We start from the raw sequence: 27,587 nt of genomic DNA, 5'->3' as shown, positions 1-27,587 counted from the left end.
TTCGCCTCCAAAGTTCCAACTCTTTCCGCATAGTTACACATGCAAGGCGTCACGAAACTCTTCCCTAGTATGATGTAGCTGTTGTCTAGGCCGTTTCTTTCATTTCGATAGCCAAAAATGGAAACAGCCATCAACTCACCTGTTGTTCTATGCTGTTGCCAAACGAAATGCAATACAAGAAGCTGTGTCACGCCTGGAGGAGTTTTGCGCCTATCATCACTGTCTTGCATGTGCAGTAAACACAAACACGGGCACGCTAGGAGAATTCTACCAAAAGGAGGGATCTAGAAGTGTTACCGCCTCGTAAGTTTAGAATATGCAAACATACATGCTCACTTCAGTGGCTAAAATATTGATTAATTTGTTTTAGCTAATTAGGAGTTTGATGATGACAGTTACCCTCTCAGTTTGTGTGCACCTGGTGGCATAACCTTGGTGCCAAAACTGTTTTGATGTGCTGCTTATTGTGTGTTGTTTAAAAAATCTGGAAAGTCTATTTATGAACATCCTATATAATTAGAAGGTGGGCAGTTTTCTACGTGAAGCTGCATGCATGTATGTGTGTTTCCTGGCCATTTCGGCTTTTCCAAGTGTGAACTGAGCATTTTTATCTTTTCTTCACCCTCCGACAGGTCAACGTTTAGTGACTTTGCACAAAAATATGGTAAGGATGAGAGGTTCAAGAACATAGAGAAGATGCGGGAGCGTGAAAGCATGTTCAACGACTACGTCCAGGAGCTTCGAAAGTTGGAACGGGAAGAACGATTGAACCAGAGAGAAAAGGTGGGTCTGTGGGCCATCACTGCCTCAGGGAGGCCTGTTTGAGGCTGTTTTGACTGCGGTAGGCATGCCTTGGCCTCAGGCATTCTCTTGTGCCGTGGTGGTCGCGTTACACAGGACAGGTGTGCAGTTGCAGAGCTCACATGCCCTTACCTTGGGTTTACATTGAACAAACATCAAAAGCAGTTTGCTCCATATTTCTGTTATTAACGGGGTAGCGTTAAGGGCTCCATTCTCCAGAGAATCCGGTGTCGCCATTGTCTGTGTCAGCATTGGCGTTGTGAGCGAAAAATCACTGGCGTGGCTCTGGCAGGTGGTCCCCAGAGAGCAACCTAGGAGACAGGTGGGCCACCTAGGTCACGTGACCTTGCGGCATCATCACAACCTTCCCACCGTGGCAGTTAAATTGGTCGCTCGGGAAGAGCGAACTGGGCTTCACAAGGCCCATCGCAGGTCCATCTGATCTATGAACGTAAGTTAGGGAATGACCTTGTGCACATATGTCATACCCTTGAGGGTATGCTGTGCAGGCTTCACGTGGGCCCTTGAGGGACACTGAGGACTAATTCCTTTTGTCGATCCGTTTTTACCAATGGAATTGACCATTAAGGTTCTGTTGGTAATGCAGCTCATATCCACTTTGAATTTATTTGTACTGGTTGTTGTGTGTGTTGAATAATGAGTAGTCAATTTACTCAAAATCAGAGTTAATTCAGAGATGCAAATTTTATTGGATAATTTGTTGAGTTTGTTTGCAGCTTTGGAAAATCCTCGGCTGCAAGTAGGCAACCTGAACTTTTACTTGAGTTCTTCACATTGCATAGCTGGCCTTCCTCCTCTGCAACCAGGGCAGTCATCTCAGTGATTCCCTGCTGTGCTGCCAGAGTTACGAAGCATGCAGAGGTGACATTTTCGTGCTGCCGATTGTTCAGTCGAATCCCCTACAGCGAAATTCACAGGACCCACGAAAAACTTCATTAGCGTGAAATCAGACTAGAACATCGACACATCGGACTGGATCCATCAGCTTTGGTCAGGGATGCATAACGAGATACACGGCTTGGCAAAAAAGCAAAACCCTGTGGGCCCTAAACTTTTGACAGAGAGTGTACATGTGACAATGTGGCTGTTGATGTTATCTCACAGTAGTCGACCGATTTTTTGGACTCTGATAATTCCAACTTGTACATTATTTTTTGGACTTTATTGAGGAACCATTACACACCTTTCAGGAACATGCACAAATTCATGACCAATATTTTGGATTCTGTTGAGTCCAAGAGGTAGTTTTTTCTGACTACAGTAGATATCAGAAAGACTATACTGGACCTCAAAGAATTTTTTCACTTAACACAGATGCGAGCAGGCATTGCTGCCACAACCAGCTGGCTCTTGGACCTGCTTTAATCCAAAACGGCATGCACAGTGCCATCTTGTTGTATTGAATGTGGCTTATAGAGCTGGCTGGTCTTTTCAGGGCAAAGTCGCTTTTACTGACGTAGAAAAGTGTGGCTGAGCCAGGGGTTACATTGGTATGCTTCCAAATTTAAATTTTAATCCAAGTATCTGTCTCCTATGTGAACCTTTGGTTGCAGTTCTTCTGAGTGAAAGCCTGAGCCTGAGGCATGCCTGCTGTGAGTGTTTTTTGGCAGGTTAGCCACATGCTTTAATCAGCACAGTCATGAACATGACTGCAGCTTATGATTGAATTTATTGACACAAGAGAAGAGGCTAGTTTCGTGTAGTTGAGGTTTCATTTAGTCAGATTTTTTTTTGTGGATATTAAGTTCAGGTTTGAAAATGGAGCTTGTAAAATGTCTGTGAGCTAAGGATAATTCTTTTTTTCTGTGCATGTGAATAACTTTTGGAAGTTGTTGATTTCATTTTTGTCACCTTGTCACTTATATGGCTTTGCATTTACCCTTGCATATTTATGCTTTTCTTTTCCTTGCATTATAATTGTGACCTTATGTTTGTGCTGAAAGGAATTTTTTCTTATATCCTCATTGCTTACCATTTGTCTTGCCTTGTTGCGCTTGGTGTAGCTTTTTTTCAAAGGAGGTGATCAGGAAGCACTTGGAGCGTATTATTCTAAAGCAGACGTGATTTTGCGGAAGGAATTGTGTGACTAATTATGATTGAAAAATGCTTTAACTCTGTTCTCACCCTGGCAGGCGCATATGTGTCATGAGCATTAATTGCAAAAAAAAATTTGGGGGGTGGAGGGGAATCTAGCAGTATGAAGGCCTTCATTAAGTTGAAAGGAGCCCCATAAATTGACTTGGAATTAAATTGTCAGAAGTTGAAATAGAGGGCCATGAACGGTGAAGGTACATCTAGCCTTTAAAAAAACATGAGCGATATATTTCACTGCACACAACATTCCTGTTATACTTTGTGGGTTAAAATAAATATAAAAAATGTCTGAATTCAGTCAGCAAGAATGGTTTGCATGCCAGTGGAAAGCAGTTCTTTGAAGCAATAGAATGAAGCTAAATATCACCAGCTTTCCTGTCAGACGTGCAGTCTAATGCTTTTGCAATTTTAAACGGCTAAGAGAAAAGTAGTGCAATCAATTTCTTGGGCCACTGTGACCAGGACTAAAGCTTCAGTGCCTTTTTTTTTTTTGGATAATACAAAGGTTGTACCAGAAGTAATGCAAAAATACCTTTTTTATTGACTGACATAAGTTGCTGCATGCATGTAGAGCAACTCTTTTTTTTTTTCTGTGCAAAACTCAATGCAGTCTCCATCACAAGCGATACATTTGAGCCAGCATCAGTGATTTTTGTAAGTTCTCGCACAGCATCGTTTGCCTTCAACGATGGTATGCCTTGTTTGAACTTCTTAATCCATGCAAGCACATTGCTGTTGTCAGTGGTGTCATCTCCATGAACATCAGTAGCTTTCTGCCGAGGCCGGATAGCCTGCATCCTTCCTTCACCAAAAACCTCATGACAGCCCATTGCTTCTGCTTGGAATCTATTAGCTGCATGCAGTGAAAAAGATCTATTACTTGCCTGCAAAAAAAGAATGGTTAATGTAGAAGAGTTACTCGACAAACGCGCAGAATTTGAACTGTGTATATTGGGTAATAAAGAAATTGTCTCCTTTGCATTACCTTTGGTACAACCCTCATAGGGGCAGCCATTTTGTGTTCTCAAACTGTTAAGCTGGTGTGCCTGCATCACAGCAGGGGTGGTGTGCCACCGTGGGATATCGGCCGTGTTTGCTAGCTTCCCTTGACAGAGATGGTTTTTATGCCTCTGGAAAAACTGTGCTGCAAATGTCACATTTAAGTTGCAAAGAATGTTTTGGCATCATTACTTTATGCTCAGTGGTGCGCCACTAGTGTAATCAGGTGCCCACACGAGGACTGTTGCAGCAGTTTGCAGGTTTTACACAATGTGCTAGTACTAGAGGAGAATAATTTGCCAGTTTGTTCTTTCACTCTTCTTGCAAAATGGATTGCGATTTCATTAATATTCTTTCCTTTCTTGAGGAGGTGGCAGCAGTGTATTTGAGATGGGTAAAGCTAAGCATTTTGTTTACTGGATGTGTTGCTCGGCTGTCACGTGTGTCGTCCTAGTATGTTTGCTTCATGCAAGGGCAGCTTTGGCTGCCACTGCAGCTGGGTCCACCTTTGTCCATTTTTGACATGCATGCCTTATTGTCATGCCTCTATATTGTTTGTTTACTGATTGTGTTAAGTGCAGAGTATGACCTTTTTGTAGACTTGTGGCACAGTGCCTTGATTTTCACTTCTGCCTGTAGAGTTTCCATGTGTGTAATGTTTGAAAAATGAGTTTTCAGTGGGCCCCAAGTGCTAGGCTTTTTGACTATAATATTCATTTTTTTTTCCAGGTCTACCTGCCTAGATATTTATCAGTTACTTTTCTAGCAGGCAGAATTTAGTGTGCTTGCGTGTTGGAAAATTTCACATGCTTATATGTGCAGATGAGCATCAATGTTTTAGTGTCTTGCAATTCCAGTACCAGCCGCGTAGTTTTATTGAAACTGGCGACTTCATACTACTGTTGTCAGTGGTTGTGTTTTCTAAAGCCAGAAGTGATAAATCTTGAGCTTACAGGCATTTGATGTTATCTTGCTTCCAGTGCCTTTAAACTTGTCAGTTGCCCTTTGAGCAAGAATGAAATAAGTGAGTGTAAATGGGAAAGACTACCTTCTTGTGTTTTTCATGGGATCAGACAATAAGATATTATGTTGTGGTTATTTAATTGTAATGTGTACCCTAGTGATGCTTATCCTAGGCTGTTGAGGTCTGAGCCAGTGTTGTGTGCCCTGCTGGATCCTTGCCTCTTCCTGGCCAGCAGCGTTTAGACAGTGCCTCCCATGAGGTACACTGCCATTGTTCGTCTTCTGACAGCTTTCCCTTCCTTTGCAGACTTGCTAGAGGTAGCCAGTGCTAGCTGAGAGGCCTTGCAGTATCGTTGATGGTGGTTGTGTGATGCCTCGAACGAGAGAAAATAACCTGTGGCTTGCCTTGATCAGGTTGCCCACTGTTCTTCATACAGGACAGCATGTGCTGTTCCCGACCCGCAATGCTCGTGTCTAGGGGACAGGATTACATGGCATGATTGATGATGATGATGCCCTGTAAGCCGAGGGTATCTGCAGCTTTCTTCTTTTTCAAAAAATATTGTTTGTCTAAACGTGCTGACGTGTGGACCACCTTGAATAGATGTAGTGCTAGTCGTGTAGATTTTCATGCACTTGAAAGCTCTAGGAAAGGCGTAAAGCTTGTCAACTGTTTGTGCATAACAGTCTTAACATTTCATTTTCGGTGGGGTTTGTCACTTGTTGCTGGGCACTGTTACTTGGCGTAGTTAATGCTATTCACTAATACTTGTTTGCAAGTATGGTGCAGCTGGTTTCTCATCACTATTTCTTAATTGGATTCTGCGGTCATCATGTTTATTCTTATGATAGAAATAGGATTGTAGCATGGACTGCACAATAGTTACAGGCAGTGTCCAGTAAATGTCACCGCAAAAGGATGGCATTCGTCTTTGTTAGGGTGTTCCACACGTTAACACTTTTCTGTTGCTTTGCGTGTACTTGCAAGCCACCACACTGTGCAGTAAAAGGAGATATGCTGCTGGGCAAGAGATAAGGAGAAGGGCTAGAAAGTATATATTTTTGAACTGGTATCAGAGTTTGGGATTGATGGAAAGTGCCCCATTTGAGGTCATTTGTATGTGTCTAAAGTAAGTTGTTAAGATGCAAACTGTGGGATTTGTACTTTAGCATTTAATGTTTAAACTAAAAACTTTTAAATTCTTTCTCTTGGGCTTATACGGTTGCAATGGGTGGGCTAGCAGCATAGTTTTCACAGGGTGTTTATGTAAACGAGCTGTCTTCTGCACTTTGTGGGGGCTTGAATAATATAAAATGGAAATGCCAGTCTTTCAGAGGATGAGGTACGTAGTGATGCAGAAACACGGTAAATATAGCACATCTGAAACTAGAGATGAGTTTAGCAGTAGCTGTGCAACGCCTCCTGTGTAAAATGTGTTGATTATCCTTCCTGGGTGTGTAATGAAATGTTGTTGCTTTGCACTGTTTGTCGCTGTTGCTGCTGCTGTACTGTGCTGCAGCTATCTGCACTGCTACATTGCTGTCTGGCCATTTGTTATGGGCAGTGTATTTATAAACATGGTTGTGCCAAGACATCTCCATGATGTCTTAACTTTTCATAGAAGCCATTACAGTAGTACTCATAGTTTGCAGCATTTTGTCTTCCTGTTTTATTCCAGACATTGCTAGTGTGTCTTGCAGCTCTCCCCTTCTTCAACCCTTGTGTGTTTGGTAGGCCAGCAGAAGCCGTTGGTTTCTAGTGAACAACAAGCCAGCTTTTAAGTACAGTGAAACCTCGTTAATTCCAAGTAGTTGGGAAAAATATTCAAATTAGCCGGGTTTTTGAATTAACCAACCACAGCAGAAAAAGATGGGCCCAGGTAAAAAATTTCGTTGCGAGAACGCACTACCTTTACTGAACAAACTTTGCGATTATCGTATATTGCTGCATAAAACTCTACCATCCAGCACGTACTCTATGCTAGGCAGAAAGGAAGTTGGCTCCATATGTGAGTCGTAGTTTCCTGCAGGATGGCATCGCGGTGCGCGCGCAACTCAAGCCAACAAAGCGCATAACAATGCAATCACAGGGACAGCAATCTAAAGCCAAAGGAGATCGAAAGCAAAAAGGGGACTTCACCTTTTGGCCACACTTGCGTGGTGCAGCCCGACTGAGTAGCGGCGAACTGAAACAGTCGTGTAGTTTCAGATTCCGGTGCGACGCACGCCCTGGGGATTCTCGGAATCTGAAGTTTGCCCTCGCACTGCATATTGCTCACCCGAGGAAACAACCGCCAGCACGAATGAGCCTGGTGAATGGCGTGCATTTCGAATTTTCTTCTAATTTGCTTGAGAATTAACTTTTCTTGAGGCATGGAGCCCCATGCGTGTACTACCTTGTGGTCATCGAAAACTACTTTAGGCCCCACAAATAGGTGGGCTCTGCGTATAGGTCAGCCCCGAATTTTAGGATAGTCTTTTGTCATTATAAGATGGTCGACCTAACCCTATAACCAAAAAAACTGCACTGGCCAGCATTGTGCGCGGTCAGCCCATCAGAAGCACGTTGCAAGAATGGTCGCGTTGCGGTGCACGCACCGATGCTGTTAGGGGTGGCAGGTGTCTTGACTGTGGCCAGGCAGGAGAGGAATGACTGCGCACACCACTGCCTCCAGTCTGGCCCTGCCTTGACGAGCTCGTTGCTTTGAAACTCTACAGGCGCGTGCTCTGACGGTCCGTACCGATTGCTTTTTGTGCTGAGAGTACTGGGGCTGGGAAGCTTCACATGTTGAGTATTGGCATTACTAAACAGCATCACTCTGCAGCACCACCTTGCAGACCCGAGGGGCCGTCGCATCGTCGGCTTTCAGACATCCTCGAATAGCACCTCAGGTTTTCAAATTAACCGGCTAAGGTACGCCACTACTTTGAATTATCCGGTCAAATTCGCATTAGAAATTATGCGAATTATGGAAATTATCCGGGGCTTTGAATTATGAGAGTTCTAATTATCGAGGTTTTACTGTACAGTGTCATTGTGGCAAAACATAATTTGTAAATTTGGCTTAAATAGTTCACTCCAGCTGAATCCACTAATGATGATGCACCTTTTTATAAATGCACAGAGCACTGCTGCACACAATAGTTTAGACATTGTAGTTTTTGTTTTTTATTGTTTCTTTTTTGCATTATTTTGTGCTCTCATTCAGTGGCTGCTTCATTTTTGGCTTTGGCAGGCCTTGCTAAACTAGAAACATAAGATAATAAAGCGTTGTGTGTTTTCAAAGAAAAGGCTTTAGAAATATCAACTGCTTTGGTCTCCAGTGAAAGCAAGATTTTATGTTAGTGCATAAAGCGGAACTAGTTAGCTTGCAGTCATCTTCAAAGCAGCATAACGAATAGAATAATAGAAATTAGAGACACCATAAGAACTGACTGCCAGCTGTGGAGAATATGGCTTTTTTTTCAGGGAAAAGGCTGCACAAGGTTGAATCACGAAAGGAGGGGCACAAGGGGTCTTTGGGGCCGAAAAACCTTGAACAAAAAAAAAGTAAATTTTTTGGAAATAGCATTTTCAAAACATGTAGCCCATATTCTATCTGCCTGCCAAGTTTGTTTGTCATTTGTTAGATAAGGTGTTGGCTGCAATTTTAGTTAATAATTACTATTCCAGTTTATTGTCTTGCTGTTCTCGTCTCGCAAGTGGGCTATCGTTGCCCAGTCTCTTACCAAATAAATTTGCCACAATGCAAGTTGTTGTTAGTTTTTTCGGGGTTTCTGGTCCTTTGACTTTCGGATTAACAAGCTTTTACTGTATTTCTGGGCTTACACTAATGCACCCCTGGGAGGAAATAAAGGTGAAGTTGATGTCGGCGTCCAGGGTGTCCTGTTCGTTGAGCTGTTATGAAGGTGGTGGTAGATAAGGCTAACAGTGCAGGAATCAAACATGCTTTGCTTATTTAACATTTATGGCTCGGTTAGGTTACCTTGCTCCCTGCAGAAAATGGTGTGAATTGCAGAATTAGGCCTAGTTTTGCTAGCATTATATACCCATGCCGCATTTCAGCTAAACCACGGGAGATGTCAGTGTTTTTCACCTAAAGGGGTAGCCTGTTGTGCGCATAGAAGGAACGCGCTTTTGCATTTCTTGGTGGCACTTGTGTGCCTACACAGTTGCACGCAGCAAGCATAAGTGGCTTGCTTACCCTGTGCAAGTGTGCATGAGCCGCAATGTTGCTGACGTAGCTTGTGGCACTTAGTAGGAAAGACAGGTTTTTGTCGCAGAGTGCATAATCGGTTTGGTGTGGGCCATAACTTCAAAGAAGCTATGAACACACTGATAAAATCAGTCTGCATAAATATAGCTTTCCATTCATGATGACAAATACGTTGCTTCGACCAGCAGCTAGTAAGACTAGCTGCTGTGCGCACGCAAGGAGGTGAGCACTTGCCACTGGTTGCGATTTTTCGTTGACACAGAATGTTTATAAGGTGGAAAGCGGCAGGACCTGAGTGAAAACTCAGCTTTTTGTCAGTCTAGCCATAGACTAGAGCTGCACAGACGAGGATACTAACAGCTTGGTAAAAAGAGAAACTTCTTGTGTAAACAAAAATGCTTAGCATACCTCCTCCCGACATAAAGGCATTTAAAATTTCTCTAGTCTGTTGATAACGATATTGTTTTAGACTGACATACTTGTTATCAAAGGCTTGTAAGTGCACTCTGTGGCTCTGTAAGTGCGCTATTAAGTAGTGCACTGGCCAAAAAGGCTATTGGCACACACTTGCAGCTCTTATTAGTGGTTACTAGTGTACAGTGCTCTGTGCCTCTTCTTTATTTGACGTGAATTGAGTTGATCTCGACATTATTCACTACAAAGCTTGAGCTGAAGAATAGCAGCTAGCCTCCTTGTAAGCCCATCGGTGCACGTAGCCTTCTTTTTAATTCTCTTTAGCAACTAGTGAAGTCTGTTCTTCAAAATTGTGCCATATCTGGGAGAACTTCTTTAAAGTTTCACTTGTTATGGGGAAGTGCTTGGAGACTGCTGGCCTGCCCAATCTGTGGTGGAAATTGGTTAACACAGTTTGTCTTGACTAGGTGCACTGAACTGGAGACATGGTAAGGAGAACTGCTTCCTGCTTCTATGCAGTGACACAAGTTGTTGCTCGCTTCATTGCTGGAGGCGTTGGTATGGAAAGACATGTCAGTATACTGGTTTGCAGTTACATTGCAAGGCAGGCCGTAAATATCCATTTTATAAGAGCATGCTGCTAATCGTGTACTTTCTGCTGGCTGTCTTGGGAAATTGACTAGCAAAGATGTGTGTGTGTGTGCGCCTGCATGGTAACTGACTAGAAAAGCGTGAGACACCATCAAGTGCTATCCTTGAATTGTTTCAGAAGGATATATGGTGTATCAGCAGCTCATAAATCTTAGATGCCTTCATGCAACTAAAGTCAGATACAACTCTCGAACAAAGCTGCAAATGTCCCTTGCAGGAGTTTCTTCAGCCAGTGGTGTCGACCGGCTCTCGTGGGGTCGTGGTTAGTCTCCTACCTTCTAGCTTGAAATCGCAGGGGGTGGCAGATGAAAGGGAGTTAACCACTGCTTAATCAGATCAGCCGCAGCGCCGTGAAAATCAATCAGCGCCATTGGCTGGAGGGACTCCTTAGATGGGTATCTGCTGCTTCGTTCGTGAGTTGTAGCCGACTATAGTGGTTTATCGGAGCATTGAATAAAACTCCATTTATAATTCGGACAGATATGCATACTACACTTGTAAGCCAGTAAGCAATTGAGGGGGTAGGGTTGCCTTGCAATTGTTGCTTGTTTATAGTGTGGGTCACATTTATTCATAGCATTGAACTGTTCCATTCTCATTCAGTTTTGCTTTCAGTCGCATGTGACCCACAGCCAATCTGCATTGTTGCTCATTAGCTCTCTCATGTTTAAGCAAAAAACTTAGGCTTTAAAACTCAAAAGCAATTAGGGGTTGTGGTATTCAAACTGTACTCTAATAACTTGCTGCATTACTTAAATTTTCTATGGACCAGCTATCTCTCTGACAGTCTCATTGCAGTGTTCATGGCTTGTTTCTATGACTGTGTTTTTATTCTTTACCAGCTACAAACTATGTTGCAGCAGCAGCAACAGCTGACCTTGATAAAATTGAGTTTATGTGGCTTTTTTCTGTTCAGGAGCTGTAGCCCGCGTTGTGCCAGTCTGTTTTGCAGCACATCAGAATGTGCCTAGTGAAATCCAAAGTGGCAGCTGTAATCGGGTTGCACATGTGTTTGTTTGATGTCTGAATGAATCAGTGGGCTTGCTTTTCAAGGGCCTGAATCATATTTCAACAGGTGGGCAAGCATTTGCATATAAGTGTGTAGATGTAAAAGTTGTGCTTCAGTTCTTTGTGTCGTTAATTGGCTAGCGATCTCCAATGACGTATTTATTGTTAAAAGCAAAGTAACCTGAAAAAAATAAATAAATATGGGCCAGTAAAATAAATCTGACTTTGCTCCTTGCGTGAAAAGAATGCTGTGAAGGACTTATATTTCGGGAGCTCAATATTTTTGCGACTTCGGGCAATGTCTCGAAATATTCTAGAGGTGATAGGCCACTTAGTGCTACGTTTGCTTCAGGTATTTGTGGGACCAGTTTTTGCGTGGTGTGTGGGATTTGCTAAAAATGCAATGATGAGATCTTCACAAAAATTAAGTTATTTACAATACTTCTTGGCAACTTTTGTCTGTGAGGGAAAGATACACCCTAAGTGGTTATAAAAGAAGCATCTAGTTTCAATGTTTTCTTCTTTTTTTTTATTGTGAAAGCACTACTTCACTAGCAAAGCTGAAAAAATCCGAGGTATGTGTGAAGCCTCAACCTTTGACAGAGTTCCAGCTGCGGAGGCCCCGCGCAGCTGCTCTGTCAATGCTTGGAACCACTCCCCCGTGCAGCTGCCGATAGCGGCTGCCTATAAGGACCTCTCCCTTTGCGCGCATGGCTGCTGATAGCGGCTGAGGTTGCCCTTGAGGCGGCCAGCATTACCTCAAGTGCTTTCGCACATCCTGCTTGGTTTACTTATGTTAAAACCCTAACAATTTCTTTTGCAACTAGTGGTAATAAATGCCATCTCTTGTTATTGCAGAAGAAAGCAGTGGCACCAAAAAATTTTTCTTGAATCGCACTCCTTCTGTAGAGCTTGCTAGTGCAGTATGAGCTTTCCAAACTCTTTTGTTGTTATTTTTTTTTCTTACAGATAGTGTCGTTATGCTATCTTTCTAGTTACAACTGTTGCGTATCACGAAGTCTGTGAACATAAAAGATATTAGAACATTTTAATTTGATCTTCAAAAAACCTTTTTTGCTGCATATAGGCAGGAGGTGAATAGTTTTGTGCCTTTTTGGGATGTGCTGTTCCAACAGTTTGCATATTTCCCCATGTCATATAAGCTCTCTTGCCTTCTCTGTTAAATGATCAAAAACAGAAGGCCGACTAAGAAGGAATTTGCATCCTACAGAATAATAGCTTTGGCCAACATTTTTTTTACTCTGTGCATGGAGCCATGGAAGAGAATGAAACTTAGCGGGCACTACCAGTGAGAGCTACATTCCGTTTAAAAAAATTATTCGTGGCATGACTTCTATTGGAAACAACTTTCTATCCAACACCTGTTTGAAAGCATGAAAGCGACAATCTTCTGAAAGCATGCCTTGAAAAATGGAAGAAAACTGTCATAACATCCATAGAAGCATTTGATTTATCACTACTATATAAAACATTACATTACCTATATGACCTTGTTGATTTTGCTTGTGTTTTTTCTTGAGGCAAAAGTATCAATTTGTTTTGAAGCTTAATTGCTTTAAAAAAATGAACAGCCCTGTTTCCAGGCCATTGTAAGTTCACTAGGTAGTATCCTGATGTGCTGCAAGCTGATGTTTGAGGACTGATGTGGTTATTTAGCAACTGCACGAGCAAGTGAAATGAGTGCCATTGAGAGTCGTGTTACATCGAAGCAGGAGGTTTGATGCTAGTGTCCAGTGTATCATTCATGCGCCCTGGTCTCCTGTACTGCAGACATTGTGTTGACGCTGCTCACTTCGTTGGCCAGCCTGTACAAAGGAATTTAAACAGCTGGATGGGGTAGAACAGGGACATTCGTAATTGGCTTTTGCATTGCCTGTCACCCGCGCTTTTTATTGATAGTGTTTTTGGGTGTCCAGTTACCGCTTGACAGTACTTTATGTTGGCATCCAGTAAATTATTTTGAAAACTTGCCTCATGCTTAACCCCTAATAAAAACGTGTGTGTAGCTGGAAGGCCATCTCTACGGATTGGTTGCAGAAAGTTAGAAACAGGTTCAAGGACAAAATATCTGTACATAGTGCGCTGACAGTTATATCTAGCTGCTTATGTTCCTTTAGGCTGGCCTCTGTGCGCTCCATTATTTTTGAGGCTGTGCATATTGTTGCATGCGTGGAACAAAGTGAGGAAGTGTCTTCCAAAAAGTGCTCTCATTTCTATTGCACTATGGATACGAGGAGAGGGGGGGGGTCTTTTGCATACTAGTTCTAGGACAAGCATGGAGAGCAGGCTATATAGATGTTTTCCCGGCTTGCACAGCACTTTGTGATTGTAGGGATTCATTCATGCTCTTCTGTATGAAACCTGCATCTGGCAGATGCAGTTTCTGCTTTTGACCTTGCAATACTGTCTAGAAGGCCAGCATTTCTTAATCTCTTAGCCATTTTTGATTGAAGGCTTACCTGTTGTACTTTTTGTCTCTTTTCTTAATCTAGATGAAAAAAGATTTTTTGGAATTGCTCAAAGAGCAAAAACACTTGGACAAACACTCCCGCTGGAATGATGTCAAGAAGAGCATGGTGGAAGATGCTCGGTACCGGTCAGTGGACAGCAGCTCCCAGCGTGAGGAGTGGTTCAAGGAGTATGTGTCCAAACTAACAGCAGCTGTGAGTCTCCTTTTGTCATGCTCTTCTTCTGGTCAAAATGTATCGTGAGCAGAGCCCTAGTTCAGAATGAATGGCACCAGAATGGATGGCACCAGGGAGTCAGTTGGATGGACTGACTTCATCGTAGCCACTCGAGATAATGGCACGCCGTCACGGCTTGGACGATCGGTGCTGGGCAGCAGATGCAGTGATGGTGGGGGTGCATTCAGAGACGTTTGCTTCTGCTTGTGCCTTCCTGTGGGTTACCTCTCTCGGTCCTCATGAGCGTTGTTGCCCTTGGAAACTGACTGTTCTTGCTTCATGCGGCGTGTGCATTTGTTTGCAGCATCACCTGCGGTAGTGTTGCACTGTTCGGTATCGGGACGCGAGGTGATGCGGACGTGCCGAAAGCATGACTATGGTGCCTCACATACAGTCTATATCGCTTCCAAGCGGAACATGGCGAGCAGTGAATCTCGTGATTTCTAAAGCTGGTTTTTCACAGAAAAGTTTATTTTTGAAGTTCACATTTTTTTCGGACTGTTCGATTATTCGGACCATTTTGCAGGTCCCGCTGTGTTCGAATAATTGGTCGGCAATTGTATATACAGTAACATCTCAATGGTACGAACATCACGGGGTTGCAAAAAATATTCATAACATCCAAAACGAACAAAATATGCATGCTGGAAACGCATTTGCGCAGATGTGCTTTTGATCGACGTCAGCAGGCCACCTGGCATACCACGTGACTGGCGTGTGGGCAGTGTGCACCACTGCTCATTGCTCGCGATGCGTACCACTCGACACTTGCGATCCTGGTGTCGGTGATGTGCGGTCACACGGTCATGTGATCTGCAGTGGGGTGAGATATGGTGTAGCAGTGTTTTGCACTGCAGAGCGCTGCCGTTGCATTGTACATGATGCACTCTGGCCAGAGAATTTTACGGTACGTGTCATCCTGAAAATCATACTATTGTTATTGCACTGTAATCTGAGTAGTCAACTTTCAGTTTTCAGTATTCTAGCCACAAGGTGGTGAATTTTCCGCAGGACAGAAAGTTGGGCGAGTTGGTTCGATTGCATAATTGTATGGCGCGAAAGACGAAGACGAAAAGAACGAGGTGAGAGAAACACAGCGCTGTGTTTGTTGCGAGCCCGAAGGGGGGCACGGTTTGTAACCTTTCTTAGCCGATAAGGCAGAATCCCCAAGAGTCGGGCCCTCATGTAAAACAGTGTTGGTCTTGCATTATTCTTGGGCCTTGAGATGAAAATTTAGGGGAAAACTAGTCGAAGTGAGCCTAGGGATGGTGTTGGGTAATTGCAGTTCACTTTGGACGATGAAGACCTCAAAAAGCCTGTGGGGAAGCCTTGTTTGGCTCTTTTAATGATAGTATTTTGTGCTGATTAGGATGTCGTTGTCCAGTATTATGGCCTGTACTTGCTGTGTGTCTACATTGCATGGCCAAATCTTGACATTACCAGCTCAGCAAGAAGTGCTGTCATGCCTGGGAAAAGAAAAAATTACTATGTACAGTGCACGCCACAAGGGCTCAGAGTGCGCGCAAGTGGGATGAGAAGTGCCACCCACGTTCCGCAGAGCATCATTCTCTGTGCCGTCCCGCACGTTGCTAATGCTGCATTTTCGAAAAGACTTGTGCACCATCTCTTCAGGCAGTTTATGGTAAATGGAAGTACACCACCCTAGAGCAAAGCCCTTTCGCTTCATAAATCGGTGCACCTATGATGGCAAGCCTTTGAATCCAGAGGCACTTGCTGTCTCAGCAGCGATCTTGCATGCAGCTCCCAGACGAACTCTGCAACCTTGTCTTTCATTTCAGAATACGCTGCAGCCCGCCCTTGAAATGAGGTTTTCTTCTGGTTGTTGCATGTCGTGATGCAGTGCATCTCGCTCTGCCAGTATTGAATGCTTTTTTCCAATGCTTCGAATTTGCACTGTGCCGTTAGGTTGTCATGCGCTTCCATGTATTCTATAGCTTTTTTCTAGGGGTGTGCGAATATTGGAATATTTTTCTAATGGCATTTGCTATTCGATTAGATTTGCACCGCACTTTTACTATTCGAACAGGAATCAAATCGCAGCGCTTCTAAATTGCTCTTACTAACCCAATTCTCATCGCAAACCTCGTCTGGCTTCATTTACCGAAAAGGTTGACGGCTTCCACCGCAAGTTGATGCTGGTTTCGGCGTGGCAGCTCAGCGCGCGCTGATTAGAAACTGGGCAAATTAGTGCAAAGCACAGTACCTGTGTGTAGTTGGTGGGTGCCTCGACGCAAGCACAGCAGTGTAGAAGATACCCGAGCGCAAATACAAGGATATGCATCGTTTCTGATCAGTGTGTAAAGATGGAACGTCTATAAGCATTTTCTTTGAGGCTTTTGCCCGTTATTGCTCGGCTGGGAGAGCCGCTGCGCACCAGCGCAAGCATGAGCAACTGCGCATCACAAAGTCAATTTATTGCACGGCTATCACTCTTGTTGAAACACTAAATATAGGTTTGCTTAATCCGTAAATGACAAGAACAAAATGCACCATCAAAATAAAAGTTGCAGGACGTCCTGGAGCCCACATTTGCTTTTTTACCAATTCCTGTGCAGGGTGGTGGCAACTACTGTCTAGTTGGCAATGCCTTTTCATTTCCCAAGGCTTATGTAGTCTTCTAACTGTTGCAACGCTAAACGTGCACTAAGCGAAAGCTGCTTGTTACGGGAGGGGGGTCGCCGTGCTGTAGACAATGCTGATTTATAACTCTGATCAAATCAGGAAAGAACATCGTCCAAACTTGCTATTGAAAAAGCAGGACTGTCGTATGCTATCTCTGTGCCAAATTCCAGTGCAACTAAGTGAGCGGTTTAACCGAGAGAAGCATTTTACGGTGCATATTTAGCATTTGCAACTCTGTATATGCTGCACGCAAAACTAAATTTCCAGCTGAAGTGAAATCTTATGGCCTAGACCAGGGGTTCTCAAACTTCTTTGCCCCTAGGAACCCCAGCAGCCTTCACCATGTGCTAAGAAACCCCGCCCCCCCAAAACCTCTCACATTCAGTCGTCACAAGCGTCACATTTGGTTGATGTTGCATGTCGGTGGACCATATGGACTTTTTTCTTGCTGTTTCATTCACTTTTGTAAGTACCGTATTTACTCGTAACTTACGCATTTCTTTAAATTAGGGCTTCCAAAAATGGGGTAGAGAAATTACTCGCAAGTTTTCTGAACATGGTTACTAACATTGTGCTCAATATCAGGGCAGCCAGCCACATATGCTCTTTCTTGGTTTGAAAGAACTTGTTTTGCCCAAACCTTGCAGCTGTCTATCAGTGACGCCACAAGAAAATGACTCCAAACCTTTCTGTGCTTTGTAAGAAAGCAAGAGCCATCGTTTTGTTGGGCATTGCAAGCACAGCCCCAGAGTCACATCACAGACTGAATTCTTGCCAGAAAAAAAACTATACAAGGCGCCGCTTCGAGTTGTACAAGATGTTGAAACAAGGTAGAATAGCGAAGTTGGAATGTTTTCCGGCCTTGTAGAGTTGAGAGAGGCATCCACCCAAGCGCAGCCAATTTAACCAACCATAGATCTTGGATCTGAAGATGAACACATAGAGAGCTTTTCAGCGACAGAATGGAGGGAAATGTATGAGCATGTTGCTGCTTTGAAACCGCTTGAAGAAGCAGCAACTACAGCTGCGGCCGAATCCAAGAGACGGTTCGCTTCCCAGCTGGCCGCCGCACGCCACCGCGTGTCGTCACCGCTGGCGGGACGACATCTCGCGTAGGTGGGACCGCAGTTTTTGAACACATCACATGAGCTGTCAATCAAGTGAAAGCAAAGCAGTGAGCCGGCTGTAGAGGGCGCTGCCCCTTGACTAGAGTAGGCATCTAGCAGCCCTGTGCTGGGGGCTGTTTTATACCTATATATATGGTTGGAAGCGCGGCAATAAAGAACACAGTTTGGTTTCGTACGCTCGGTGTGTGCTTGGCTGCATGAACGCTGCTGCGGGTCATGCACAGGGCCAGTAGTACGCGATGTGGTGTCAGAAGTGGTCATGGTGCACGCGTGACGAAGCGCTTAGTTTCTGTCACAGACGATGCCCCTCCTGGCTGCGAATGCGAGGCCTCATCCTCCAGGCAGCAACTGCTTCGCTGCTTTCGTCTGGCTTGCCAATGCTCGTCATCGCCGCCTGGTTTACTACATGCTAGTCATTTGCCTAAATGTCATGGCCGTGGCACTCAGCAGCTGCCACACCCTTGAAAGAGGATACACAGCAACCGGCCGCTGCGCTCACACTGGCTGCGCTTGCTCCGGCAACCGCTCATGGGCAGGTCTTTCCTTGTGCTAGCCAGATCGGTTCAACTTCGAAAATGCTGGTTTCTGGCCTACATGGTTAAGCCTATTCAAAAACTAAGCGTCCGCATCAGGCCTTCTTCAAGCGCCGAGAGATGTTCAAGTTTGGACTTTGCTATATTGCATGGTCCCGGAAGCTCGTCCGCTTCTTGCGACTTTCAGCCCAGACAACATGACAACATTAATTAGCTCAACTTGTAAGCATCCATTCAGTTAAACAGCTGTATTGGACTGTTCTTTTTTTTTGGGAACCGTGTGAAAGTACACAAGTGAAAATGGTTGTGCAATAAACCTGCTTTTTTTCCGGCCATGTTTTGCAGAACATTTCATCTGTAATTTAACTTGGCAGTATTCGAAAAGTATTCAATTTGATTCACACTAAATTTTTAATATTCGAATTCACTTCACGCCCAAAATTTTGCCGTTCACATAGCTCTACTTTTTTTATTGAAAGCTGTAGTGAATTGGCATCGCCTCCAGCTCATTTGCAGCGAAAATGGGGAACAGCAGCACAGAACCAATGCAGCTTTGCAACATCAAGAAAAACTCAGAACGGCATCGCTACGTCATAGTGCTGATGATGGCAATGGTGTTGGAGACTAATGACTTTAGCCGCCCATTGTTGCACGACTCCTGTAGTTTTTCTGCCTACAACAGCTGACTGGTAAATGAGACAAGGGTCAACTTTTTGTAGCTCGCTCTTTTTCGAAAAAAGTTTTGACCTATATTCCGGTTTTTACGGTACAGACCTCCAATGAACATTCTTTTTTTGCAAGTAATGCTTTGCAAAGCATTTTATCTGTTATTTAACTTCGCAGTATTCAAAAAAATGTTCAATTCGATTTGCACTCAATTTTTTGTTTTAATTTGCTTCGCATCCAAAATTTTTCTATTCGCACAGCTCTAGTTTTGCGTTACCTTCACTCAAAGACTGGTACTTGCTTGATATAAAGTCTCCAAAATGAGTGCAGTGGAAGAGTGTGTTGGGGTTCAGTTCCATTGAGCCCAGAAAAATGAGACATCGAAATCTCCACCTTGTTTGTATTGCTTAGAAAGAAACAGAGCAAGGGCCTTGTCCCTTGATTTCTGTTCTCGAGCAGTTTTCGGGTACACTTGCCACTCAGCACCTAGGACTTGTGATTCGTGACAGTTTTCTTTTCATTTTTCTGGTGTTCCGCAGTGGATCATCCTTCAGCTATGGTTTTCCTGAATGGTTTGGGGCTTTGTTATAATTATAATAATATTTTTTTTTATTCTCCTGGGGCGTCAAACTCTCTTTCGTGTTGCATTTGTGCAAATAAGGTAAATGAGTCATTTTTTCCATCGTTCTGTTCCTACTGATGTCCCTTACAACAATTGTATTGGGAAATCAGAATTTGGCTGCCAGCATAATATTGTGCGAAAATTTTTAAATCCGCGGTTTTTTGCGGAATGGCGGGAAACTGAGGGCCTTGGGTGTACAACTTGGCTTTGCAGCATGGCCATGAGGGTGAAGACGAAAGCAGCCGGGAGCGGGAGAAGCAGGAGCGCATTGAAGCAAGCCTGCGTGAGCGGGAGAAAGAGGTGCAGAGAACATTGTCCACGCACCTGCGTGAACGTGACAAGGAACGCGAGCAGCACAAGCACGATGAGGCTGTTCAGCATTTCAACGCCTTGCTTACAGACCTGGTAAGGTGCTCCGTGCCTGCTTCACACATCTTGTCCACTCTATAGCCCTTCTCCAGTGACCACGGGGCCATCACAGTGCTTCAGTGCATGTCCACAGCCCAGAACAGTAATTATTAGCTGCATTTTTCACAGTAAGTTATGATCTGTTAGTTATTGTCTAGAAAAATTGTTTACAACACGGTTCAGCATGTTTCTGTTGGCTTTCCCTATCTTATTAGGGTAACTAATCTACAGCTCGCTCTCCACAATCGCCGGCATCGCACATACGAACCCTGCGGACTCACTAGGCCTATTCGTACTGCTGGTTAGTGTCGAAGGGTGAACATACAGCATGTTCCGCAATTAAACGCGCGCCATAGAATGCACCTCACAGTTAAACCAGTTAACTGTTCTGGTTCATATTTCGCACAGAATTGTTTTATACCATATTTGTTTGGGGTACTTGCCTGCATCAACAAGAAAAAGTCGGATATTCGCATCGTCTGCAGCGACGACGAAATGAAATGGGCAGCTTTCTCAGTGATTGCACTAGTGGCGCCATCTCGTTTGTTGGTCGTGGAGGTTCACCAAAGGAAGTTGGGCAGTGTTTTGCAGGAGGTTTGACGATGCTCTACCACGAAAGTCTTCAAACATAGTGCAGTTCTGGCCAAACTAAGCTTAGACCCCCGTCCTTTGCCTAATCTCCACTGTCGACCAACAAGATGGTGCTACCGGTGCAATTGCTGAGAGAGCAGCCTGTTTCGTTTCGTCGTCGCCACAGACGATGCAAACATGAGACTTCTTATTGATTCAGGTAAGCACCCCAAACAGATATGGTGCAGAACAGTTCTGCCAAGCAAATGCCATTTCTGTGCGAAATTTGAGCTCGAAGAATTTACTGGTTTAGCTGTAAGAAGCATACTACCGCGCGCGTTCAATTGCGGAACAGTCTGTATGAAATGTAGTCGCTTGTTTCACTTATTCTTAGTACGGCAAAGGCTAGACAAGAGCAATTATTCATTGTCTCATTGACGTGAAGGTTTTGCTCAGCTGCCGATGTTGGCGCCGGCTGGTGCGTCAGCAAAAGCATACATATTTGTCGATCAGCACACCGACCGCCTAGTTGCCAATGTTGCGCATGGCCATTCATAGTACATTACATTACTATGCTGTGGTGTCACTGATATTCACAGATATCATTCCCATGGCTATACGTCGGAAACTACCACACTAGCAGTGGGTCCCGATCATGAAAAGAGCGTTTAAGGATTCTATGGGGCTGAATTAAAATATATTTTAAGCGTTGGTTGCATCTGATACTTGGTCGTAGGTGACCTTACATACAGAAGAGACATGGAAATGGAAAGAGGTGCTCGTTCAAACAGTCACCGAAATGAAGGAGCATTTTGTGGTGTGGTGTGAGATTTTAAAAATCTCAATACAGTCGAGCCCGCTTATAACGAACATGAGCGTCACGCGGCATCCGTTCGTTATATCCTGAAGTTCGCAGTAAGTGGACCACAGCTTTAAAGACAGTTGCTTATCAAAACACAAAAATTTTTAAAGTCCGTGATGGACGTCTGTTTTTGCAGCGCAGATCCGATGAGGGAGGTTTCCAGTTCATTTAAAGCAAAAGCGTGCTCTTCGCCGAGGCCCTTGGCATAGACAAGTTGTCTGAGGCTCTCTATGTAACCCATTGCTACAGGCGTGCTTATGGTTGCTGGCTCCTAAGTTTCATCTTCATCTGATTCCTCCGCGTCACTCTCGTCCCGCACTTCAGAAACGATGCCCTCGTCCATGCATGGTTCCGCGGTGTCGGCGTCGTTATCGAAAGAAATAAAATAATTCTAACCAATGTCATGAACCCCCATGTCGGAGTTGACGACGCGCTGCCACAAATCGCCGCCGGGCTGGTCTTCTGCCGAAGCATCAGGCTCGGCATCAGACACTGTCTCGACGAAGCCGGCCTTGCAGAAGCTGTTTCGCTCGCAAGTGGCTGTCACCTCTGCCCAGGCCGCTTTCATCATCTCTAACGTTGAATACAATGGAAATGGGCACGGTGTTCCCGTTTACCATCCTGAATTACAACAAGGGCCCGAGATTTGAACGAAGCCAACGAAACGCCCGCACCGCAAAAAGAGTGACAGAAGCGTGCGATAGGGTAGACGTGCAATGCACACAGGCGACAATCAAGCCAATCAAGCTAAAGATAGACGCACAGTGCCTGCGGAGAGACCAATGAGGGGCGTCCGTGAGCGTCAGTGCAGCCACCTCTTGGCTCCCACGGAAAGCCTGCTTCCGGGAGCGTGGCCTCCGCGATTGGCACCGGCGGTGGCACGGTTGATCGCGGAGGCCAGACGCAGATTTGCAAGAGAGTGAGGGAAGGGAAGCAAGTAGCGAGGTGGGGCGGGAGGGCAATCTTGGAAGGCGCGTTGGCGGGGAAAGGGTAGCTCGCTTGAGAGCGGCACGAAACAGGACGGACAGTTCGCCTGGGATCAGGCTCGGCCAGAAAACATACCACGCGCCGGGCGCACAAATGGGTCAGAGGAAGGTTATCTCGCATCGCGGCGCCGGCTTTACGCTGTCCGTTTACTGTAACCGATCAGCAGGGCTTAATGACGTTCGTCATACTTGTGATTTTATGCCATTAAAACAATTATATTTTGACGGTCGCGCAGGTCTCGTTCGTTATAAGCGAAAGTTCGTCTTAAGTGGGGCCGTTATATGTGGACTCGACTGTATGAGATTTTTAAAAGCAGAAGAAAAAACCACATGCCACCAGTGGTATCCGAACCGATGACCTCCGAATTTTGTGTCTATCATGTATGACATAATGAGCACCTCTTCCCATTCCTTTGTCTGCTGAATAGTTTAATGGGGACCTCGCCTTTACGCCATGGGTAGCGTAAGAGGGTTCTCGCGCAGCTTCCACTCTTACCAGTCGATCATGTTTCTACGTGGCACTCGGAGTCATACAGGACGTACTACATCCGCCGCTATGGACGAGGGTGGCACTGGTGAACACTCTCAAGGTTCGGTTACGCTACACATGGATACCCCCAAAAGCAGGAGACTGGACAGCTGTAGCCGTAGCTTAGTTGGTAGAGCACCGGACGTTGAATTCGGAGGTCGTGGGTTCAGATCCCACCGGCGGCATGTGGTTGTTTTTCTTCTGCTTTTATAAATCTCCCGTTGATGAAAAACCAAAGAAGGGTATGCCCCATGCTCCTTGGTTTTGGTGAGCTTGCTTCCTTACATACAGAGGAAGCCCATAGAAAGCATTTTATAGCCTCAAAATTTGGTGTCTCAGTCCCTTTAAAGGTCAATGTTCAGTCCTTTTAACCAGTATATTTTCAAAAAGTTTTGCGCACATGACTGGTTTTTTTTTTTTTTTTTGCTCGGAAGTATACTCAGTAAGCTACAGTTTGATATATTACAATGTGCAGTCTACTTAGCACTTCTTGAAGAAATCATTTTTATTTTATAACACTCATAATCAGTTTATTATTTTGCAGTAAGGAAAGAGTTGAGCTCTCACACCTTATATCTTGGTGGTTTTGAAAGTTTTAAAGGCAGAAAAATTGGTGCTTGCAGGTGCGAAACCCAGATGCATCATGGCGTGAGGCCAAGCGCACTCTTCGCAAGGATCATCGTTGGGACCTGGTGGAATCACTGGAGCGAGAGGAGCGTGAAAAACTCTTCACTGAACACGTAGAGCAGCTGCAACGCAAGAAGAAAGACAAGTACCGAGATCTGCTTGACGAGACTGCAGGCATCACACTGAGCTCCACCTGGAAGGAGGTTGGCATACTTCTCCAAAACAGTGTCTAAAATTTGGCTGTTATGTGATGACATGGCTGTGACAGTCTGTTTTGGGGCTTGCCTGAAATGAATTGTTTGCCTGCTTTGCAGTGGTTCCCCCGCACAGCATGCTACAGTGCGTCTGGAGCTCTATGCCATGTATCGTACGTTTTAAGCTCTTGCAGCAGCTTGTGATTGTGAATGGCAATTATTTGGCAGGCAAAGTGACAGTTCAATTATTTGTTTTGTTTTTCTAATCCAGTTCACTGGATAATTCGATCATTTCTTGTAATCCTTTGAAGGTTCGTTTTTATGAAAGTCAGGAGCACCCCTATTTCCGGGTCATATATAATGTCACTAGCCTGTCTTTCGGCTTCAGTATTGCTCAAAAAGTGGTATGATTAATAAGACGGAACAAAATAAGTGAATATAAAATATCGATTTACTGGAATCCAGCTATATTGGCATATTATTAACTTTTACTGAAGCCAAAGCCCAAACTACCACCATTTCGCACGCCACCAGGAGTGAGGTGAGGGAGTCTGAGGCAACACAGCCAGGCTAGAGGACAGAGAGCGCGTGGTCGCGCGGCCGCCAGGAAACCTTTCACCGAGGCAACGAGGCACTTCTTTCTTCCCGCATGTTCCCAATGTTTCTATTTATTTTTTGGCCCACTTTAAAGCATGTCATACCCAGTGGCATGGGCTGGGGCAGTTTATTTATCAATCTTTTTACACGATAGTTTTAAAGGCTTTAAAATCCGGTGTGGCAGGTGGCCACCCGCCGGAGAAGCAACCTATGTGGGCCACCAAGGTCACGTGACCTTGTGGCATCATCACAACGGGTCTGCCCAGTGGATTGTGAACGAACAGACCACTGTGGCAGATGGCTGTTTAATTAATGATTGATCGCGAGAACTTGCTTGGGAAATACAACCTGGGTTGCTCAAGCCCCACTGGTGGCTTGCATCGCAGGGCAGTGGCGCATTCCTTAACCGATTCACAGTTGCGGAAGGAGGGCAGTGAGGACTCGTAGGGACTCGTGAATGTAAAGTGACCATTTCCGTATATAAGGGTATTAAGTTATTAACCCATTAACACTTATTAACCCATTAACATGTTATGCCTCATTGTGAACAAGGCTCCCGTGGGGGAGCCGAAACGTCATCCCATCTTTTCTTTTGGTCGGCGCCTTCTTCTTTCGTCATTAACACTGTCGCGTCATATCCTTAAGACAGAGCTTAAGTGTCTTCTCCAATTTTTTACAGTCCTACCATACTCTTTGTCGGTATATGCGGGCTGGGCAATATTATTTTTATTTCTCGTTTAACTGTGTAATATATTTTTATTTCTCTTTTAATTTATCTTGGTCTGCCATCCACTGACACACACTGCTGTCCCCACTCATGACGCGCGTGGGCTATCGGCACCGGGATGACGCGAGCAGTCACGTGGTGGCAAAGGGCATGCACCACTCGACCCATTTCTTTTTGGCAGTAGAAATGTGGTGAAGGAAGGGAGCTCTTCAACAACACCAAAATGATGGTGATCAGACGAGGAGGAGTGGAGCGAGTGGCTTGCGAACTTCGGCTGTGTCTTGCCATTCTCGATCGTTTTTTGGTTTTGTGGGCGCGTGAAACTGATTATTTTGCATTTCTAGGTGGAGTTGGACATCAATATTTTAAGCACAGAAACTTTATTCTATAAACATGCTGAAAATTTAATTTTTAGCAAACCAATTTTTTGCATTTTTGTAGTGATAGCTACACTACGCCACCTCTTCGACCCTTCAGCATGGCACCACTTGAACTCCATGGCGGTGCCGTTGGTCACGTGGTTGGTCACGTGGGTTGGTCACACGGGTTGGTCACGTGGTGCGGAGCAGCTGCTGCTGCTAGCGGCGCGCCGTGCAACAGCTGCAACAGCTGTGCGCATGCGCCGTGTTAAGTGGGACGAAGATGAAGAAGGAACACCCAGTGAAACGGAGCAGCAAAAGACTGACTTTGCAATTCGACTGAGTTAGTTCCACTCGGCTAGATGTAGCTATCGCGTCACTCCAGGTTTAACCAGAGCAAAACTACAGCCATTTTTCTTTTTTGCATTTTAAGATTGTGTCCCTCCTTAAGAGCAGCAGTGGGAAATCCCCAAATAGGTCTCACACCCCACAAATACGTCGGCACTGTATGTAGATCGACTTTCCGCATTTGCTGATTGCTACTTTTGCAGAAAGTCAGCACAGTGTCAGTAGGTTTGACAAAGATTCAATTCACTATGTTTTTTCTTGTAATGGCCCTGTGTTAGAAAAATATGTGGTTTTGAAGATGGGTCTCACACCCCACAAATAGGGTACGTCTGGACTGCATGTAGATCGACTTCCCACATTTGCTGATGGCCACTTTTGCAGAAAGTCAACAGAGTACAGTAAAAGCTCGTTAATTCGAACCTCACGGGACTGGGAAAAAAGTTTGAATTATCCGATGTTCGAATTATCGAATGCCTCGAAAAAACTGACAAGAACCATATCCCTCAAGCAGTTCAGCATTCTTGCGCAGATACCTTGGTCCGCAAGGTCGCGAAGAATCCCAAACCTCGTGGTATCGTAAGCCTTCTCCATATCAAAGAAAACTGCCAGACAGTGTGTTGTTTGTAAATGAATGCTTCTTGTACTACGTCTTCAAGGCAGATGAGATGGTCAGTTGTTGAACATGCTTTCTTGAATCCACATTGGTGTATGTCCAGAAGCTTACAGGATTCGAGGACAAACATTAACCTAATACAGTAAAAGCTCGTATATTCGAACTTCACGGAACCGGGAAAAAAGTTTGAATTATCCGATGTTCGAATTATCGAATGGCCTCGAAAAAACCGACAAAAACCGTTTGCATTACGGTATACAGTAGAATCTCGTTACAACGAACTTCACGGGACCGCCGAATTTAAATCGTTATTTTGAAATATCGTAGTACTGAAAAAACATTATTTTCATGTCAGTAATGCATCACAAGAACTAAAATAACGTACCTTTGCAGCAGATTTACGTGTTGGTAAGTAAATAATAAACGATAACGCTGGGCACAGTTTACAATTTATTGCTTAAAGAAGTCTGTTATCTTCTGGCGAGTAGACGACAAGTGCTGCAGGACGAACGCCTCCACATTCTCGACCTTCCTGTGCACGTCATCGGGGACATCTTTGCAGTGCCAAAGGAATGATCGGGTCTTCTCTAGAAAGACTAGGACATCCGAGCTGGAAACAATCTCTTCCTCTTCGTGCGCTGATCCAGTGTCGGCATCGTCTTCGTCGCTACTACATCATTCTTGCTCACGCACTTGATTCACGATGTCTTCGGTGGTGAGCTCCGCAGATGTAGCCGCCGCGCTGTCGCTATCCACATAATTCGAAAGTCACTGTCCACAGTAGTTGCCCAGCCGCAGACGTTTTCTTGAGGGAGCCAGCTGCGACTCTCGATGTAGTTTTGTGATCTTGTCCCGATCTTTGAGCATCGTTGCCATTGTTGACGGTGTAATGTCAAGCTCCCTGCACAAGTCCGCTTGCTTTTTTCCAGCAGCTGCGACAGAATGTCCGCTTTTTCTTTAAGCGAAAACTGGCGTCGCTTCTTTTTAACGCGGGGGCCAGGAGAACTCATTGTCAGCAAAGCTAATGCACGACACAATCACAGCGCCGATAACTTTGCAGATCCTACTGTTCGCTGTCGACGGGGTGACACTGCACTGAATAGGCTTAAGACTACTGCGCAGTATGTGTTAATGGCTGGATGATAATGGCCTTACCCTTTGTATCGGGCGGCAGCTTGCGCCGCCTAGCCTATATTCATTCAACGCGACACTCACGTGATGGCGATACCGCTGGGGCTGTATCCGTTGCAACGAGTTCCCCAGTGCATAGCTGATGCTTCGGATGATGATGACAGGCGTCAGC

General features: G+C 44.8%; 1 protein-coding gene, 2 long non-coding RNA genes and 1 other non-coding gene across 4 annotated transcripts in view; 3 read left to right on the top strand and 1 right to left on the bottom strand.

The window, feature by feature from the left end:
- LOC144110273 (uncharacterized) overlaps positions 1 to 27,587 on the bottom strand; it is a 114,423-nt gene that overhangs the window by 23,023 nt on the left and 63,813 nt on the right. The gene's annotated exons all lie outside the window — the stretch shown is intronic.
- The window catches only part of LOC144110263 (transcription elongation regulator 1-like), a 151,089-nt gene that overhangs the window by 102,334 nt on the left and 21,168 nt on the right, over positions 1 to 27,587 (top strand). The window contains 4 exon segments of the mRNA XM_077643107.1: positions 633 to 783; positions 13,682 to 13,852; positions 19,678 to 19,869; positions 23,443 to 23,649. Of these exon segments, the coding sequence (XP_077499233.1) occupies positions 633 to 783; positions 13,682 to 13,852; positions 19,678 to 19,869; positions 23,443 to 23,649 (721 nt within the window).
- Positions 5,415 to 10,005, top strand: LOC144110280 (uncharacterized). The gene is made up of 3 exons (XR_013309786.1): positions 5,415 to 7,190; positions 7,704 to 7,792; positions 9,977 to 10,005. It is a non-coding gene; the product is annotated as an uncharacterized LOC144110280 (long non-coding RNA).
- Positions 22,929 to 23,004, top strand: TRNAQ-UUG (transfer RNA glutamine (anticodon UUG)). Its single transcript has one exon. It is a non-coding gene; the product is annotated as a tRNA-Gln (tRNA).

This window comes from Amblyomma americanum, chromosome 1 (assembly GCF_052857255.1).
Source record: "Amblyomma americanum isolate KBUSLIRL-KWMA chromosome 1, ASM5285725v1, whole genome shotgun sequence".
NCBI lineage: Eukaryota > Metazoa > Arthropoda > Arachnida > Ixodida > Ixodidae > Amblyomma > Amblyomma americanum.
This window is presented reverse-complemented; position numbering and strand designations above follow the sequence as displayed.